The sequence below is a fragment of the Mobula hypostoma genome, chromosome 8 (genome assembly GCF_963921235.1).
Source record: "Mobula hypostoma chromosome 8, sMobHyp1.1, whole genome shotgun sequence".
NCBI lineage: Eukaryota > Metazoa > Chordata > Chondrichthyes > Myliobatiformes > Myliobatidae > Mobula > Mobula hypostoma.
This window is the reverse complement of record NC_086104.1, coordinates 132,841,756-132,861,017: the sequence shown is the minus strand read 5'-3', so window position 1 is coordinate 132,861,017 and position 19,262 is coordinate 132,841,756. Positions and strand designations below refer to the sequence as shown.

Genomic DNA, 19,262 nt, shown 5'->3' with positions numbered 1-19,262 from the left:
GGTTCCCAATCCCCAGCTGAATTAGTTTAAACCCTCTAGAAAACCTGCCATAAGAGCATAAGACAAAGGAGCAGAATTGGGGCATTTGGCCCATCCAGTCTGCTCCACCATTTAATTGCAGCTGATTCTTTTCTCCCCTCCTCAGCCCCACAAAGGTCTTGGTTGCCCTCGGGTTCAGGTGTGACCCGTCCCTTTTGGACCTTCCTCAGAGGAGATCCCAATGATCTAGAAATCTGAAGCCTTGCACCAGCTCTTCAGCTGCACATTCATCCGCCAAATCATCCTATTCTTACCCTCACCGGCAAGCAGCACAGGCAGCAATCCAGAGATCATTACCCTGGAGATTTTGTTTCTCGGCTTTCTACCTGGTTCTCTAAAATCCCTCTTCAGGACCTTCTCATCTTTCCTAACTCATTGATGCTAATACATACCAAGACTTCTGGCTGCTCACCCTCCCTCTTTAGAGTGCCATAGACCCGATCCAAGACATCCCTGACCCTGGCATCTGGGAGGCATCATACCATCCAGATCTCTCTATCATGTCCACAGAATATCACCTCTGTTCCTCTAACTATGGAATCTCTGTGTTCTGGATGCATTGTCATCGTGGACCAAGTCCCATGCCAAAATATGATAGGATATAAACACACCCAAATTTAGAAATGTGCCGATTACTGGCCAGCCCAGCTAACAGGGTTGTTTTTCTTACAGACGTTCAAAAATTGATCTTCTCTGTACACAACTGCTCAATATTTAACCATATACACTAATACTCAATATGGTATCCGCAGCTCCACAGTGTTGTATGGAATGGTGTTGAGACAGACAAGGTTGATAATAAAGAACAATTACTAAAAGTGGAGCGAGAGAGAAGAATAGAACCAAATGGAAATCTGCATGTTTGACTTCTGAAATTAATATTATTAGAGCTCATTTATGTGTTGGGATGTCCATATGTTGTGCATTTGCAATTGAGGGATGGCCTATATCAAACAAGTTCATGACCTTGTAGTTGTTCAAATATCCAGTGAAAAGAATGCATATCAGAGCTGCACTCTGATTCTCTGCTCTCTAGGTAGCTACCGACATCCAACTCTCCAGTTGCAGCTTATGACCCAAAGTCCCCACCCAAGTGCAAAAAATTTTACAATGCCAAAGAAAACACAACTTTTGATAAAAGGTGATCATGAGATTCTAACCGCACCTTGCCTGTGTCGCATCGGGTGCCTGGGTTTACCATGCCAGGATCAGGGACATCTGACCCCATCATAAAATCAACCCCCAAGCAGGTGGTGTCACCAATAGGTGTCAGGCTGAAGGCAGGCACAATGCCAAAGATAGGCTTCTGGTTCACATTCACACACTGCAACTTCCCACACATCGAATTCCTGGATAAACAAAAATAACGGGAGGCGTTAATGTGCAAGACGAGAACGGCATTGTGCAGAGCATGATGGAGAAAGCAGAGCAACAGGGATAGTGACACAGAGCGATTGGTTGCTGCTTCTCTTCTGCCCAAGTCTGCTGCTGGCTGATTGGTCTGAGTTGAATTTAATACCTTGCAGAGTTGGCTTTATGTTACTTAAACTCCATACACAACACATACAGTTGGAACACAGAAGGCCACTTAAGAACAGAGAACAGTACAGCACAAAGAAGGCTCTTCAAGCCCACCATGCTGTGCTAAATTATTTAAACACCCAATTACACGAACCCTTCTGCCTACACAATGTTCATGTCTATCCATTCTCTGATGGATTGGTGTTTCCATACCAGGCTGTGATGCAACCATGGAAACCCAATACCCAGAAACAGAAAAGGCTGGTTACAGCCAAAGCCCTCCCTACCATTAAGGACATTTACATGGAGCACTGCCCCAAGAAAGAAGCATCCATCATCAAAGACCCTCATCATCTAGGCCATGCCCTCTTCTCTCAATTAACACCAGGCAGGAAGTACAGAAGCCTTAAGTCCCACACCATCAGGTTCAGGAGCGAGTATTACCTTATAACCATAGTGCATAAATTCATTCACCACTCCTCTGAACTGATTCTATGAGCAACAGAGTCACTTTCAAGACTACTTGCAACTCATGTTCTCTGCATTATCTTTATTTGCATAGACTGCTTTCTTTTCCACATTGATTGCTCATCTTTCTTTATATATAGTTTTTCATAAAATTCTATTGTATTTTAGTTTCTTTCCTATAAATGTCTGCAAAAAAACTGAACCTTAAGGTAGTACTGTATAGGGTAGCATATGTGTTCAAAGATTCATGTTATTAGCAAAGTATGTCTGCAGAATATAACTCTGAGATTTGTCTTCTCCAGATAGCCATGAAATATAGAAAAAACTTGGTTGCAGTTGGGAAAAAAAAGACATCAATCCCCACCCCCATATGAAAAAGAAAGAAACTAAAACTCGCAAACCGTAAACCCTCCAACCCCTCCCTCACACAAAAAACCAACAGATCACTGACCCGGAGAACGGCAGCTCGAACATCAAACCCCAAACCCCCTCCATCACAGAAAACTAACATAACTCCCACAATTTGATTTATTCATTTGATAATAAATATACTTTGAGCTACCATATTTGCCACCACTACCACCAATGGCAGCACACAGCAGGTACCCAATATTATGTTTTAATAAAAGAGACTGCCCTGCACATCTCCTTTGAATTTGCCTTTTCTAGCTCAAATGCATTCTGTCTAGTGTTCGATATTTTGACACTGGGGAAAAAATCGTCCCATCAATGGCTCACATGCTCTTTAAAAACTTCTCTCAGATCTCCCCGCCCCCCCCCCAGGGATTTGTTGCTCCATCATATCCCACAAACCAGCGCCAATCCATAAACTCATGGCAGTTTTCACAGAAATATAGAAAATAGGTGCTGGAGTAGGCCATTCGGCCCTTCGAGTATTCAGTATGATCATGGCTGATCATCCAACTCAGAACCCTGTTACCAGCCTTCCCTCCATACCCCCTGATTCCTTTAGCCACAAGGGCCATATCTAACTCCCTCTTAAATATAGGCAATGAACTGGCCTCAACTGTTTCCTGTGGCAGAGAATTCCACAGATTCACCACTCTCCGTGTGAAGAAGTTTTTCCTAATCTCGGTCCTAAAAGGCTTCCCCTTTATCCTCAAACTGTGACCCCTCGTTCTGGACTTCCCCAACATCGGAAACAATCTTCCTGCATCTAGCCTGTCCAATCCCTTTAGGATTTTATACATTTCAATAAGATCCCCCCTCAATCTTCTAAATTCCAATGAGTATAAGCCTTGTCGATCCAGTCTTTCATTATATGAAAGTCCTGCCATCCCAGGAATCAATCTGGTGAACCTTCTTTGTACTCCCTCTATGGCAAGGATGTCTTTCCTCAGATTAGGGACCAAAACTGCACACAATACTCCAGGTGTGGTCTCACCAAAGCCTTGTACAACTGCAGTAGTACCTCCCTGCTCCTGTACTCAAATCCTCTCGCTATAAATGCCAGCATACCATTCGCCTTTTTCACCGCCTGCTGTACCTGCATGCCCACTTTCAGTGACTGGTGTATAATGACATCCAGGTCTCGTTGCACCTCTCCTTTTCCTAATCGGCCACCATTCAAATAATAATCTGTTTTCCTGTTTTTGCCACCAAAGTGGATAACCTCACACTTATCCACATTAAATTGCATCTGCCATGAATTTGCCCACTCACTTAACCTATCCAAGTCACCCTGCATCCTCTTAGCATCCTCCTCACAGCTAACACTGCCGCCCAGCTTCGTGTCATCTGCAAACTTGGAGATGCTGCCTTTAATTCCCTCATCTAAGTCATTAATATATATTGTAAACAACTGGGGTCCCAGCACTGAGCCTTGCGGTACCCCACTAGTCACTGCCTGCCATTCTGAAAAGGTCCCGTTTATTCCCACTCTTTGCTTCCTGTCTGCCAACCAATTCTCTATCCACGTCAATACCTTACCCCCAATACCGTGTGCTTTAAGTTTGCACACTAATCTCCTGTGTGGGACCTTGTCAAAAGCCTTTTGAAAATCCAAATATACCACATCCACTGGTTCTCCCCTATCCACTCTACTAGTTACATCCTCAAAAAATTCTATGAGATTCGTCAGACATGATTTTCCTTTCACAAATCCATGCTGACTTTGTCCGATCATTTCACCGCTTTCCAAATGTGCTGTTATCACATCTTTGATAACTGACTCTAGCATTTTCCCCACCACCAATGTTAGGGTAACCGGTCTATAATTCCCTGGTTTCTCTCTCCCTCCTTTTTTCAACATATTCTCCCCACAGGAGTTCCCAACTTGGGGTCCATGGACCCCTCGGTTAATGGTAAGGCTTTGTCATTTAAAAAAAAAGGTTAGAAACCCCCCCGACAGTAAACCTAGAGAGACCCAAGACCACAGCAGCCTACACAGTCTTCTGCAGCAGAGATTCAAAAAATTCAGAGCTCACCAAGAGGGAAAAATTTCTCCTCAGCTGCAATTTCACGATGATGAAAGCGACCGGCAAAGTAAAGTGATATGAAAAGACTTTCTTTGAAATAGGTGTTCACAGAACGTGGTAAAGGTCTGGATTACAGCATCACAGTGGTGCTGTAGCAAATTGGCCCTTTTCTACCAAAAGATCACTTAGACTTCAGCACAATCTTTTAGTTTTCCTTTTTAATTATTTTCCAGGTTCAGCTGCCCAGGCCAGCCTTTACGGCCTCAATAAGGCGGTAATGAAGCATCATGTTAAGGTGGTAATGAAGCATCATGTTAAAGTGCTGCATTCCCTGTGGAGAGGGAGCTCCCACAGTGATGTTGGGAAGGGAGAACCAGTGCAATTGAACCACCAGTGACATATTCCCGAAATCAGGGTGTTATTGAGAGGATCAAGGGTTCTCTGGAGAGTGAGGAAACTGCAGATAGCAGCAGGTATAGTGAGCGATACCTGTCATTGTACAATTAAAAGAGCAGAATTATATTTCATTATGTACATTTACTCATCACAATCAGTCAGGTTATTACGATTTAAGTTTTATGCCGATTTCATTAATTGCCTCCCAACGCAAAATTTAACAAAATCTTGAAAACTAAAAGCGGTTGCATAATGATAAACAATGACTGGACCTATCAGAACTGCTCAATAAAGATAAGCGTGCAAGCTGACGTGGACACCTGACGTGATATCGGCTGCTTTGGAGCGGGCCAAGTCCACTTCAGTTGAACGATCCGAGGTCACTCACAGGCCCCTTTGACGACATTCCAGCAAAGTTCACTGGCTCACTGTAATAACTAGAGCCAACTGACTGCCACTGCACTGCAATTTTGTCGTAACCAGAAGTGAACCTTTACGGAAAAAGAGGCCACATTCTAAAATGGTGCCATCACATCCGTCTTTCTTTCCACAAAAACTTCCACACGTTGCCTGCTCCTGATTCCCCTGACCGGAGGGATCAGCTTTATCACACACATTTGTGGATCTGGAGTCACGTATAGACCTTTGTACTTTTGAACTAGACCAGACTAGGGAAGGTAGGCAAATCTCTTCTCTAAAGAAAAATGAACCAAATGAGTTCTCACAACAGCGTAACCATAAAACTCTTATAAACATACTTTGCAGACTGTTTAGTGTTATTGCTATTAGTATCCTAGCACACCTCTTTATTCAAAAAGATATTGTTCACTGGAAAATGTAACCAAATAGTTGGACAGCAGTCTAATTGGAGTTGCACTGGATTGTCTCTTTCCAGCTTCATTTAATTTCTGTCGTGAGGGAATTTGAGTGAAGAATCCAGAACCCTGGCTGACAATTCATTATCTTAATAGCTATGCCATCATACTTGTCACTATCCACAGTTTTCTCAGCTACCCAACAACTCTTTGAACCTTATCCATTTTTGTTCACCATTCAACAGTATTTTACAGATTTTTTAAAACCACACTTCAGGTTGAATAATTATTTACTTGGAATTATTTGTAAGTCATGTCAGGCACTAAACCTGGGAAAAGGGTGGAAATTCAATGGGCAGACTTCAGAACCAGTCTCGAGTAAAACACCCTGTACAAAATTAACTAGGAATATTTTTATGCCTTATGCTCTGCTTACTACAGTGCTGCCAATAACCATGAGAATGAAAGCCAAAGGTCAGATGATTTCATTAGAGTACAAGAGTTAGGATGACATTTTATGGCTGTAGAAGCTATAAACTCAGTCACCTTTAGAATTCACCTGCTAGAAACACGTGCAGAAGAGATTCTGTCTGAGTGACTACACTTGGAATAGCATGCAGTTCCAGTTGCCTGGATATAGAAAGGATGCCATTACGCAAGAGGGGATGCAAAAATTTAAAAAAAAATGATTGACAAGGATGTTACCAGGACTAAAGAGCTCAGATTTGGCTGGGACATTTTTTACTTGGAGTGTCAAAGGCTGAGGGGTGACTTTATAGAGATTTATAAACACATGAGGGGTACAGATAACATGAATGCTTACAGACTTGTTCCCAGATAGGGTAGTCTAAAATTAGAGGGCATAGGTTAAAAGTGAGAAGGGAAAGATTTAAAGGAATCTGAGGCAAATCCTTCGGAGAGGGCGGTGGCCATATGGAACAAGTTGTCAGAGTAGGTAGTGGAAATAGGTACAATTTCTGACAGGGAAAATGGAGGGATATGGGTCAAATGTAGGGAAATGGAACTAACTCAGATAAACAACTTGAGGTTGGCGTGGACAAGGGCCGATGGCCATTTCCATGCAGAATAACTATGACTCCGGTGGTGCCAACGTTAAGGCAGGGGTGGAAGGGACAGGATTAGAGTAGACAAGGAAAAGGTTTTAAGTTCTATGTTTGTGTCTGTGTGTTTAACTTTATAGAACATATCAATGTACACATGCTAGCCCTGTGTTAACTCCATGCTAGAGCCTGGTCTCGTCTTGGATCTCCTTGGCATTGGACTCAGACCTCCCTCTACTGACCACCCTTGGTAGCTACTTAGCAGCACCCAAGCCAGGTTAAAAGAATTCACACAAGTCACCTTCCACCCTTAAGAACTAGGGTGGGGGCAAGTCAACCTCGATTCTGAGAGACTGCATCAGAAAGCGAGGAGGAGCACCTGATCTCACACTTCTTGTAGTGGACGCCACTCATGCCACAGTTTCCAAATCGGTCACCTTTAGTGTTCACTCCCTGGAAACACTGGTGTGGAGCAGACTTTGCACCTGAGGGGATAGAAATGAATACAAAGAGCCCAGTCAGATACTTCTTCCACTTGCCTCGATCAAAGCGTTAAACTCCCCTGTAGTTCAACCTTGCGACACGAAACATTTTTAAGTTATCCATAAAACCATAAGATATAGGAGCAGAATCAGGCCATTCGGCCCATCGAGTCTGCTTCGCCATTTCGTCATGGCTGATCCATTTCCCTCTCAGCCCCTGCCCTCTCCCCATATCCCTTCATGCCCTGACCAATCAAGAATCTATCCACTTCTGTCTTAAATAAACATAAAGACTTGGCCTCCACATCTACCGGTGGCAACAAATTCCACAGATTCATCACTACTTGGCTAAAGAAATTCCTCATCTCTGTTCAAAATGGACGTCCCTCTGTTCTGAAGCTGTGCGCTCTGGTCTGAGACTCTCCCACCACAGGAAACATCCTCTCCACAACCACTCTATCGAGGCCTTTCAACATTTATAGGTTTCAATGAAGTCACCCCTCATTCTTCTGAACTCCAGTGAGTAGAGGCCCAGAGCCTTCAAATCCTTCTATATAATAAGCCTTCCACTTCCGGAATCATTTTCTTGAACCTCCTTTGAACCCTCTCTAATGTCAATGCATCCTTTCTTAAATAAGAGCCCCAAAATGGTTCACAATACTCCAATGAGGCCTTATCAGTGATTACAAAGCTTCAACATTACATCCTTGCTTCTAGTCCCCTTGAAATGAATGCCTTCCTCACCACCGACTCAACCTGCAAATTAACCTTTTGGGAATCCTGCACAAGGACTTCCAAGTCCCCTTGCACCTCAAATTTTCTCTCATTTAGAAAGTAGTCTATGCTTTTATTTCTTCTACCAAAGTGCATGACCATACACTTCCCAACACAGTATTCCATCTGCCACTTCTTTGCGCATTCTCCTAATCTGGCGACGTCCTTCTGTAGGCTCTCTGCTTCCTCAGAACTATCTGCCCCACCACTTATCTTCACGTCATAGACCCCTGTGGAACACCGCCGGTCACCAGCAGCCAACCAGAAAAGGTTCCCTTTATTCCCACTCTTTGCTTCCTGCCAATCAGCCAATGCTCCTGTAATACCATGCGCTCTTAACTTGTTAAACAGTCTCACTTGTGGTCCTTGTCAAAGGCCTTCTGATAATCCATATACATAACAACCACTGATCCTCTGTCTATCCTGCTTGTTATTTCTTCAAAGAATTCCAACAGATTTGTCAGGCAAGATTTTCCCTTAAGGAAACCATGCTGACTTCAGCCTATTTTATCATGTGCCTCCAACTACCCCAAAACCACACTCTTAACAATCGACTCCAACATCTTCCCAACTGCTGAGGTCAGACTAACTGGCCTATAATTTCCTTTCTTCTGACTCGCTACCTTCTTAAAGAGTTAAGTGACATTTGCAAATTTCCAGCCCTCCACAACCATGCTAGAATCAATTCATTTGTGAAAGATCATTACTAATGCCTCCACAATCTCTTCACCAACCTCTTTCAGAACCCTGGCTTGCAGACCATCTGTTCTAGGTGACTTATCTACTTTCAGACCTTTCAGTTTCCCAAGAACCTTCTCTCTAGTAATGGTAACTTCACACAATTCTGTCCTCTGACTCTCTTAAACTTAGGGCATATTGCTAGTGTCTTCCACGGTGAAGATTGGTGCAAAATACTTGTACTTTATTGTTGCCAAACAATTGATACTAGAATGTAAATCATCACAGCGATATTTGATTCTGCGCTTGCCGCTCCCTAGAGTACAAATCAATAGAAAATATTAAAAATTTAAATTATAAATCATAAATAGAAAATAGAAAATGGAAAGTAAGGTAGTGTAAAAAAACCAAGAGGCAGGTCCGAATATTTGGAGGGTATGGCCCAGATCAGGGTCAGGATCCGGTCAGCAGTCTTATCACAGTTGTTTCATTTGTTCGCTATTTCCTCACCTCCGCTACTGCCTCTCCAACATCACTTTCCATGCAACTTGCTAAGTTAGCAGCTGCACCCTAAGTTAAGTCAATGGTTTAAGTTACAACACACATCAGATGAATGGTTGAGATCAGTGACCTATCACCAGAGCCGCGAAACAGAGAACGTGGGGGAGGGAGAGGTGGGATGAGGAATATTTGTGATGAAGTCAGGCACAAGATGTGGTAATGATTCTACTGCTTATGGATAGATCAAGTTGACAGATTAATGAGAATGGTTAATCTGTGTGAGAGACAGAGAGGGACAGACACGTATAGACAGATAGAAACAGGCAGGGTGTGCAAGACACATGCATAGACAGAGCAAGAAAGATAGAGAGCCCAGGCAAAATGCGCGTGACACATGCATAGACAGAGAGAGACACAGGCAGAGTGTGCGAGTCATAGAGATGTCAACTGAAAGTTTGTCTCCAGAAATGGAGACAGAGAGATCGAGAAAGGGGAGGGAGGTGTCTGAAATGGACCAAGTGAATTTAAGGCCAGGGTGGAAGTTAGAGGCAAAGTTGATGAAATTGACAAGCTCAGCATGGCTGCATGAAGCACCAACGCAGCTGTCGATGTAGAGTAGGAAGAGTTGAGGAGCGTTACCAGGGACGCAGCCAACAGAAAGGCAGGCATAGCTGGGGACCAAGCAGGTGCCCATGACTACCCCTTGAGTCTGGAGAAAGTCGGAGAAGCCAAAGGAAAAATTGTTGAGGTCGAGGACCAGATCGGACGGACAACGGAGGTTGGTGGTGGAAGGGAACTTGTTGGTTCTTTTATTGAGAAAGCAGAGATCTTTGAGGCCTCCTTGATGGGGGATGCGAACTCTCGCTACATAAGCTGCCCTGCTGAGTGATTCCCCATCATCCTTAAACAAATCTGGAAATGTTAACTCTCTCTGCATACACTGCAATGGTGAGCGACCCCACCATCGTGATGTACTGTAAACCCCCTCTCCTGTCACTGAACTCTTCCAACTGGACAACCACCATCTTGCCAGTACCTTAATGATGGTGAGGAGGCAGAAGAATTGTGGGTTAAAAAAAAAGATATATCCAAAGCTCATGGAACATAAACAAAAATCACTTGCTGGATCACCTGAAATAACTCTTTTGCAATTCAGAGGAAGGTTAAATTGTGGTGATGTGGTGATACTCACCCTGGCCAAACAGAGCCACGCACTGACTGTCATAACTCTGACACATTCCGTTGTAGCAGTAGGAGGTGTTGTGTTGACAGGGGTGGCCATTCTGCACAAATACATCAGCCTGGCAGTTGTGGCTTGTTCCATTGCAGTACTCCGGCAGGTCACACTCATCTTCAGAGGCTCGGCACACAGTTCCGGCAGCCAGGAACTGCAAGGAGAGAGTGGAAAGTAAACGTCAGCTACACGGTGAAGATGTGACAAGGTCAGCATCCGCAACGCAACCAGACATGCACATTGCTCCGTAACCATTCAGGACGACCACTGCAGTACTGGAGTCTCTTTCACCCCGGACCTCAGCTGCAAATGTTACCCAGACCTACTGTAATTGGAAATATTTCAAGAACAGCCATGCACAGATTCACATTCAAGTGTGACGTGACATCTAGGAGCTGGCAGCGAGCTGGAAGTAACATGCATGGTGGTCAAAACACTGAGCCTGGGTATCCATCTCCAAGCTCCCATTCGACTGAGCAAAGTGAGCTTGGACTTGACCCACTGGAGTCTGGAACCTCCCAGTGGGGTAAGGGAGGGATGGACAGGGTTGGAGATCAGACACTGCTACCCCAGGATGAGAAATCAAGAACCTCCGGCAGAGAAGGGGAAATTTCTTTACAGTAAAGGTTGCTCTTTTGGAGTTCTGCTTCCAAAGGTTATTTGGGATTAACAAGTGGCCTGCAGCACAGAAGTACAGCTGGTAGTACTGCTCCCAGACTCCAGTTTAATCCTGACCTCTGGGGCCGGACACGTGGAGTTTTTGCTTTCACCCTGGAACCATGTATGAGCTACCTCCCTCACCCCAAACTTTTCAGCTCTTTGCTTTCCGATCTCATTAATTCCCTTCCTCCATCAATCCTCTTCTAAATGTTTTGAGTTTGCCTCTCCCACCCTTTAAGCAGTGGATGGCACAGAACCTCTGACTGGGTAGAGGAAAACTTTCTCGCCTCACCTCAGTTTTGGATGTAATTTATCAAAATTTTTAAAAAGCCGTTTGCCAATTCCAGCAAAGTCACGCTCCTTCATGAGCAGCACACACAAAACGCTGGAGGAACAAAGCAAGTCAGGCAGCACCAAAGAAAGGGAATAAACTGCTGGCGTTTCCAGCCGAGACCATTCATCAGCTGTCCGACAAGAATTCTCAGCCCAAAATTCAACTGTTTATTCTCTTCCATCGATGCTGTCCGACTTGCTGAGTTTCTCCAGCATTTTACACATGGTGCACAAGATTTCCAGCATCTGCAGAATCCTTTGTTGGCTCGGATGTAGCCTTAACTCAGATCACTTGGCCTTACTAACTTAAAATGGTTCCAGTTCACAGCAAATGGATTTGTGATTTCCGTAATTTATTCCCCCTGCCAAATCTTCCTGGTTTGGTTTCCCTGCGACTTACTGCCATATCTGAACACATTCTCTTCAAAAACTACTCCACCTCTGTCCCTTTTCTCACTCTTCTCCAGACAGATCCATTTCCTCCTACACCATATAACAGTTACAGCACGGAAACAGGCCATCTCGGCCCTTCTAGTCCGTGCCGATTACTCTCACCTAGTCCCATCGACTTGCGCTCAGCCCATAACCCTCCATTCCTTTCCTGTCCATATACCTATCCAATTTTACTTTAAATGACAATATGGAACCTGCCTCTACCACTTCTACTGGAAGCTCGTTCCACACAGCTATCACTCTCTCAATAAAGAAGTTCCCCTCATGTTAGCTCTAAACTTTTGCCCCCTAACTCTCAACCCATGTCCTCTTGTGTGAATATCCCCTACCCTCAATGGAAAAAGCCATTGTCAACTCTATCTATCCCCCTCGTAAGTTTAAATACCTCTATCAAGTCCCCCCTCAACCTTCTACGCTCCAAAGAATAAAGACCTAACTTGTTCAACCTTTCTCTGTAACTGAGGTGCTGAAACCCAGGTAACATTTCAGTAAATCTTCTCTGTACTCCCTCTATTTTGTTGACATCTTTCCTATAATTCGGTAACCAGAACTGTACACAATACTCCAAATTTGGCCTCACTAATGCGTTGTACAATTTTAACATTACATCCCAACTCCTAAAGGCCAGAATACCAAATGCTTTCTTCACGACCCTATCCACATGAGATTCCACCTTCAGGAAACTATGCACCATTATTCCTAGATCCCTCTGTTCTACTGCATTCTTCAATGCCCTACCATTTACCATGTATGTCCTATTTTGATTAGTCCTACCAAAATGTAGCACCTCACACTTATCAGTATTAAACTCCATCTGCCATCTTTCAGCCCACTCTTCTAACTGGCCTAAATCTCTCTGCAAGTTTTGAAAACCTACTTTTTCATTATCCACAACTCCACCTGTCTTAGTATCACCTGCATACTTACTCATCCAATTTACCACCCCATCACTCAGATCATTAATGTATATGACAAACAACACTGGACCCAGTACAGATCCCTGCGGCACACCACTAGTTACCAGCCTCCAACCTGACAAACAGTTATCCACCACTACTCTCTCGCATCTCCCATCCAGCCACTGTTGAATCCATTTTACTACTTCAATATTAATACCTAACGTCTGAACCTTCCGTGTGGAACCTTACCAAAGGCCTTACTGAAGTCCATATAGACAACATCCACCGCTTTACCCTCGTCAACTTTCCTAGAAACCTCTTCAAAAAATTCAGTAAGATTAGTCAGACATGACTTTCCACGCACAAATCCATGTTGGCTGTTCCTAATCAGACCCTGTCTATCCAGATACTTATATATACCATCTCTAAGAATACTTTCCATTAATTTACACACCCTGACGTCAAACTTACAGGCCTATAATTGCTAGGTTTACTCTTAGAACCCTTTTTAAACAATGGAACAACATGGGCAATACGCCAATCCTCCGGCACCATCCCGTTTGCATCAGTCTATTTCCTTCCCCACGTTCTCCCATCTGCCCACTGAGTCTGCCCCTTCCCCTGTTCCCAGCTGCCCTTCCACCCCTCTTATTTTCCACAGCCCACCTTCTTTTCCTATCAGCTTTCACGGTCTGCTGCCCTCTGTTGCCTCTACCTATCACCTCCCAGCCTCTATCCCTTTTACAACTCTTCCCTTCTCCATCTGGATCGATCAATTACCCCTCCTCGCCTGGATCCACCGATCACTTGCCAGCCCTTCCCCTCCCCTCTGTCAGTCCAAATGAAGGATCTCAACCCAAAATATCGACTGTCCATTTCCCTCCACAGATGTTGCCTGGCCCACGATTTAGGATGGTTTTCTCTTTTTTTTTCAAACCCAACCTGTTACTAGCTCCTAAACATGTGATTAATGTTTGTGTTATTATAAAATGTAACAATCTAATGGGTGAGGGGATTAATTGGTGGATGCTGAGAACGTGTTTCCCCCGGGTAATGGAATCTAAAACGGGGGGCAGTGTTACAGAGTAAGGGGACACCCATTTTAGACAGATTCATGTCATTTCCTAAAGGAAAACAAAATAACTGTTACTCTGTATCTGATTACAGTGCAAAAAATCCAAAAAAAAATGCAGAGCACAATAATAATAAGCAGCATAAATATCAATACATAAGATAGCTTATATGCATGGATTGATTGCATATCCATAAAGTGATGCCAGGTTGTACACAAGGTGGCGGACAGGAAATAATAAAGTAGTGGTGGAGTTAGTTGGTGGAGGTGTTGATCTGGGGTACTCCTTGGGGAAAAGTAACTTTTTCAGACTGGTGGTCCTGGCAAGGATGCTACGTAGCCTGCTTCTGGGTGGGAGTGGGAGAGACCATCTATGAGCAGGGTGGGGGCAATCCTTCATGGTGTGACTGGCACCTTTCCGAATACATGGCCTTGATGGCTGGTAAGCTGGTGCCAGTGGCGTGGTGGGCAGTTCTGACTACCCGTCGTAGAGCCTCACTGTCTGCCGCAGTGCGGTGTCTATATCATGCAGTGATGCAGTTGGCCAGGGTGCTCTCTACCGTGCATCTATAGAATGACGTGAGTACGGACGAGCAAAGTCCAGCTCTCTTCAGCCTCCTCAGAAAGTAGAGGCTCTGGTGAGCTTCCTTGACTGTGTAGGATGTGTTCAGGGACCAGGAGAGGTTGTGCGTGACGTGCACACCCAGGAGTTTGAAACTGCACTGCTGTGCCGCTGATGCAAAGAGCCAAGTAAGTGCTGCTAGATCTCCTGAAGTCGACAATAATTTCCTTCGTCTTTCTGACATTGAGGAAGAGGTTATTTGTCTGGCACCAAGCCTCGAGCTCTTCCTCCTCCTCTCTGTTGGCCATCTCATTGTTGGTGATGAGCCCCCCCCCCACTGTCACGTCATCAGAAACTTGATGATGCGATTGCTCGGGCGTTTGGCCGTGCGGTCACGTGCGAGCAGAGGGTACAGCAGTGGGCACAGCACACAGCCCTGGGGGGCGGGGGGGGGGATGATGGGGAGGGAGGAGCGGTTGTGCATCCTGACTACCTGAGGAAGTCCAACACCCAAAGGCACAGTGGTATACTTAGACCGAGGAGGAGGAGTTTGTTCACCAACGTCTGCGGGACAACAGTATTAACACCAAACTGAAATCCAGAAGCAACATTCTGATCTTGTTTTCTAGGCGTCTCAGGGCCGGGTGAATGACAGATGCTATGGCATCGGTTGCACGGAGATCAGCAGGGGCACAAGTCAGTAAAGGCTAACTTTCCGAACTACTGGTGAACCTAAGAGGAGTAGAACTGAGTCCACCCCGATTTCCTGAACAGCAGGTCAGATCAGAGGGGACGGCTCCTGCCCCATTCTGTAGCCCGTTCTTTATCTGCAACACTTACCTTGCACTTATTGCAGCAGACCCCAGTCGCACACTCTGCTCCATACTTGAGTTTACAAGTCGACGCCTCGCAACACTGGTCATTTTTACACTCCTGCAAAAAGAATCAATCAACCTCAGCGTGGCAACTCAACACCGGTGAACGAAAGCAATTCACTCTTCACCCACTGCCCTCTCCAGCCTTTCAGGGTGTAGTCAGAGTAAATAAAACATCTGCCTCCCCACTGAACCAGACTCTCCACGACTCCAGCCCCTCTGCAAAGTCAGTGCTTCTTGGCCCATAGGTTACCGCCAAGGGCTTCAGTTTGATTGTAAATTGAAGTGTGGCTTCAGTAAAGGGGCTGTCATAGTTCATGAGCAGCTTTGATGGGCAACACATGTTGGTCTTTACAAACTATAATAAAAAACACGTTTCACCACCAAAACACCAAATCCATCATCTCCCCCAAAGTCAATAAAATCCCAAACTGCAGAATAGCTTGGTACCAGTATCTGTTGCCTGGTGTTTGAGAACGAGTGAACGAGTCACAGGGTTTTTGCCGACATAATTTGGAGGAGATGAGGAGAACTTTCTTTATCTAGAGGGTCATGGCCCAGTGGAATTCTCAACCACCACAGGGGAGGCCATGTTGCTGAATATATTAAAGGAGGTAGACAGATTTCAGGTCACAAAATGTACCAAATGGAATGGGGATAGAGGGAATGTCCTAGCAGAGTGGGCTTTAGCATATTGCCGAAGGGTCTGAGCCCAAAATGTCGACTGTACCCTTTTCCATAGATGCTGCCTGGCCTGCTGAGGTCCTCCAGCATTTTGTGTGTGTTGCTCAGTGTACTGAATAGCCATTCCTGGTCCAGTTCCCTGTCAATATTGAGAACACTGATGAAGATGTAGGAGACTGAAGACCCTCAACTCCAACGTCCAACAGCAGCATCTTCCCCACTGCTATGAGGCTCCAAAACTGACCCACAAGACCTTAGCACCACCTCTGCCTATATTTTTTCTCTCACTCTCTGTCAATCTTGTCATTATGCTTACTCTATCTGTACACACACATAATTTTACATGAACTCCTATTTGTAATGTACTGCGCTGCTGAAGCTCTGAGCTAATTTCATGATATTTAACCCTGGGTATACTGGGTATACTGTACATGTATACTGTATACTGGGTATACTGAACATGTATACTGTATACTGGGTCTACTATACATGTATACTGTATACTGTATACTGGGAATACTGTACATGTATACTGTATACTGGGTATACTGTACATGTATACTGTATACTGGGTATACTGTACATGTATACTGTATACTGGGTATACTGTACATGTCCCTGATAACAATAAGCTTGAACTTAGAATATTTTGTGAACATTTATGATTTCTTAAGAAAAAAAAGACATCATTTCAATACATTGCTACCTTTGTTAATTTATGGGAGTGAATGATTACAGCTGGTTTATGGATTTTATCAGTAATAAACCCTGTTAATTTAGTTGGATTTTTTTCCCAAAAATAACTTCTTAAGATATTCAAGAAATACAAACCAGTGTAGACTTTCTTTAGTTTCACAGCGTTGTCCACACTATTTATTCACATACTGTTAAGTATTTGCACTTGTGGTGTCTTAAGTCAATATATTCTATGTACAAGGCATGTGACCTCTTTGGACAAAACATTCTACAGCAGCGGTCCCCAACCACCAGGCCACAAAACATGTGCTACCGGGCCGCGAGGAAACGATATGCGTCAACTGCTCCTTTCCTCATTCCCTGTCACGCCCACTGTTGAACGTAAATGCACACGAGGTCATTACCCACGCAAGGACATCAGTTGGTCATTAACCTACAACTACTCGATGAGTAAAAAACAAACGTCACTTGAGAGTTTCTTTGGAAGAGATGGTAGGGGACATAAAAGGCCTAATGATGATGATAATGCAGAGACAGCTGAGGCCAAGACTGCAAAAAAAAAAGAAAGCTTCCTTCAACGGAAAATACGACGAGTCGTACATAAAATATGGCTTTATTGCGACCGGTGACTCACACCCTCCAAGCCCCCTGTGTGTGGTATGTGGAGACAAGCTGTCTAATGAGGCAATGAAGCCCTCAAAACTGCTTCGGAACCTCGAGTCCAAGCACCCTGCACTTAAAGACAAACCCGTTGACTTTTTTGAGCGGAAAAAACGTGAGCAAGCGGAACAATCGCAAGTGCTGAGAGCCACTACCTCCACAAATGAGGCTGCTCTGACAGCGTCGTACGTAGTGCCTAGCCATATTGCTAAGGCTAAGAAACCTTTGACTGTTGGTGAAGAATTGATTCTGCCTGCTGCCAAGGACGTGTGCGGTGAATTGTTGGGAGAAGCGGCAGCTAACAAGGTGGCACAGGTTTCTCTTTCAGCTACCACAGTCTCAAGGAGAATTGATGACATCGTGGAGGACATCGAAGCACAGCTGTTGGAACAGCTTAACGAGTCTGGTTTCACTACCCGAGTCAAAGAGGTTGCTCGTCAATGCCAGTCTACACACTGCGTCACACACTGGGAAATGCTGGCTAGCCAAAAAATGTCACCCGATATTAACAGTGTATTGAGTGACGTTGTTGAAGTTATCAATCACATCAAAGCAAAAGCTTTGTTTGAGCAGCTTTCCGAGGAAATGGACGCAGAGCACAAACGCCTTCTCTTTCACACTGAAGTCAGGTGGCTATCAAGGGGGAGAGCCCTGGCCAGGGTTTTTGAGTTAAGAGAGCAGCTACAGTGATTTCTTTCAGGAAAAAAGTCACCACTTCAGTGACGAGGAATGGATAGCAAAACTCGCTTATCTGTGTGACATCTTCAACCTGCTCAATGAACTCAATTCGTCACTTCAGGGGAGAATGACAACTGTCTTCAAGTTGGCAGATGAAGTAACACACATAAAAATTGCTGGTGGATAAAGTGTCTGCTTTCAAAGCCAAACTGGAACTGTGGGGACCGTGAGTGGACAGGGGCATATTTGACATGTTCCCAGCTTTAGCTGGGATTTTGGGAGAGACTGAGGCTGCATCGTCCTTCTCACAGCTGGTGCGCGAACACCTATCTTCACTGTCGACAGAATTCAAACGTTACTTCCCAACCGCAAATGACCCAAGACGTGCAAAGGAATGGGTCCGTGACCCATTTCTGAATGTGCCCGGTGATTCATCCATGTCAGTGCGGGAAGATCATCAACTCCTCGAGCTTGCAAATGACGGTGGGCTGAAAAGTATGTTTGACATAATATCTCTGCCAGCATTCTGGATCAAAGTCAAGGCTGAATATCCTGAGATGGCCACGAAAGCACTGAAAACTTTGTTTCCATTTGCAACATCATATCTCTGCGAAGCGGAGTTTTCTGCAATGAATGCAATGAAATCTAAATTGCAGAATAGACTGGACATAAGGAACCCCCTTATGACTTATAATTGACTTACCACTATATTCATGCGTGGAAAATATGCGCTGTGTGTCATTAGATAAACCCTTTTAGAAACAAAATTGAGTGTATTAGCCACTGATAAGTGACTTATAGTTGACTTATCACCTATATTCCAGTCGTGATTAATACCCACTCCCCTCCCCCCCCCCCGGTCAGCTGGTCTGCAAGAATATTGTCAATATTAAACCGGTCCGCGGTGCAAAGAAGTTTGGGGACCCCTGTTCTACAGCATACAGCAGAGGTTCCCAACCTTTTTTATATCATGAACCAATACCATTAAACAAGCGATCCATGGACCCCAGGTTGGGAAACCCCACTTTACAATGTCTATGGGGTTGTTACACAGAACCTAACCCTACGTGTTTAGTAAAATCAGAATTTTGGACTGCAGCCCTTCGGTACAAGGTCTTTGCAATGGCTGCACCGAGCTTCTGTGAACCCCTCGGCATCTACTTCTGCATCTCACTGCACTGGAAAACCAGCAAGTTTCAGGCAGAATAAAATGCCTCCTTCATTTCTCTGATAATTGTTCTGCAGCACTTGATATTTGTCTCAGTAAGCAGCCTTAGGCATAC

General features: G+C 44.6%; 1 protein-coding gene across 2 annotated transcripts in view; it reads right to left on the bottom strand.

The window, feature by feature from the left end:
- LOC134350974 (disintegrin and metalloproteinase domain-containing protein 9-like) overlaps window positions 1–19,262 on the bottom strand; it is a 156,337-nt gene that overhangs the window by 34,492 nt on the left and 102,583 nt on the right. For both annotated transcript variants that reach the window (XM_063056913.1, XM_063056914.1), the window contains exons 13-16: window positions 15,227–15,319; window positions 10,366–10,561; window positions 7,118–7,223; window positions 1,205–1,388 (exon numbers count right to left, since the gene is read on the bottom strand). In XM_063056913.1, coding sequence (XP_062912983.1) covers window positions 1,205–1,388; window positions 7,118–7,223; window positions 10,366–10,561; window positions 15,227–15,319 — 579 coding nt within the window. The remainder of the gene's footprint in view (window positions 1–1,204; window positions 1,389–7,117; window positions 7,224–10,365; window positions 10,562–15,226; window positions 15,320–19,262) is intronic.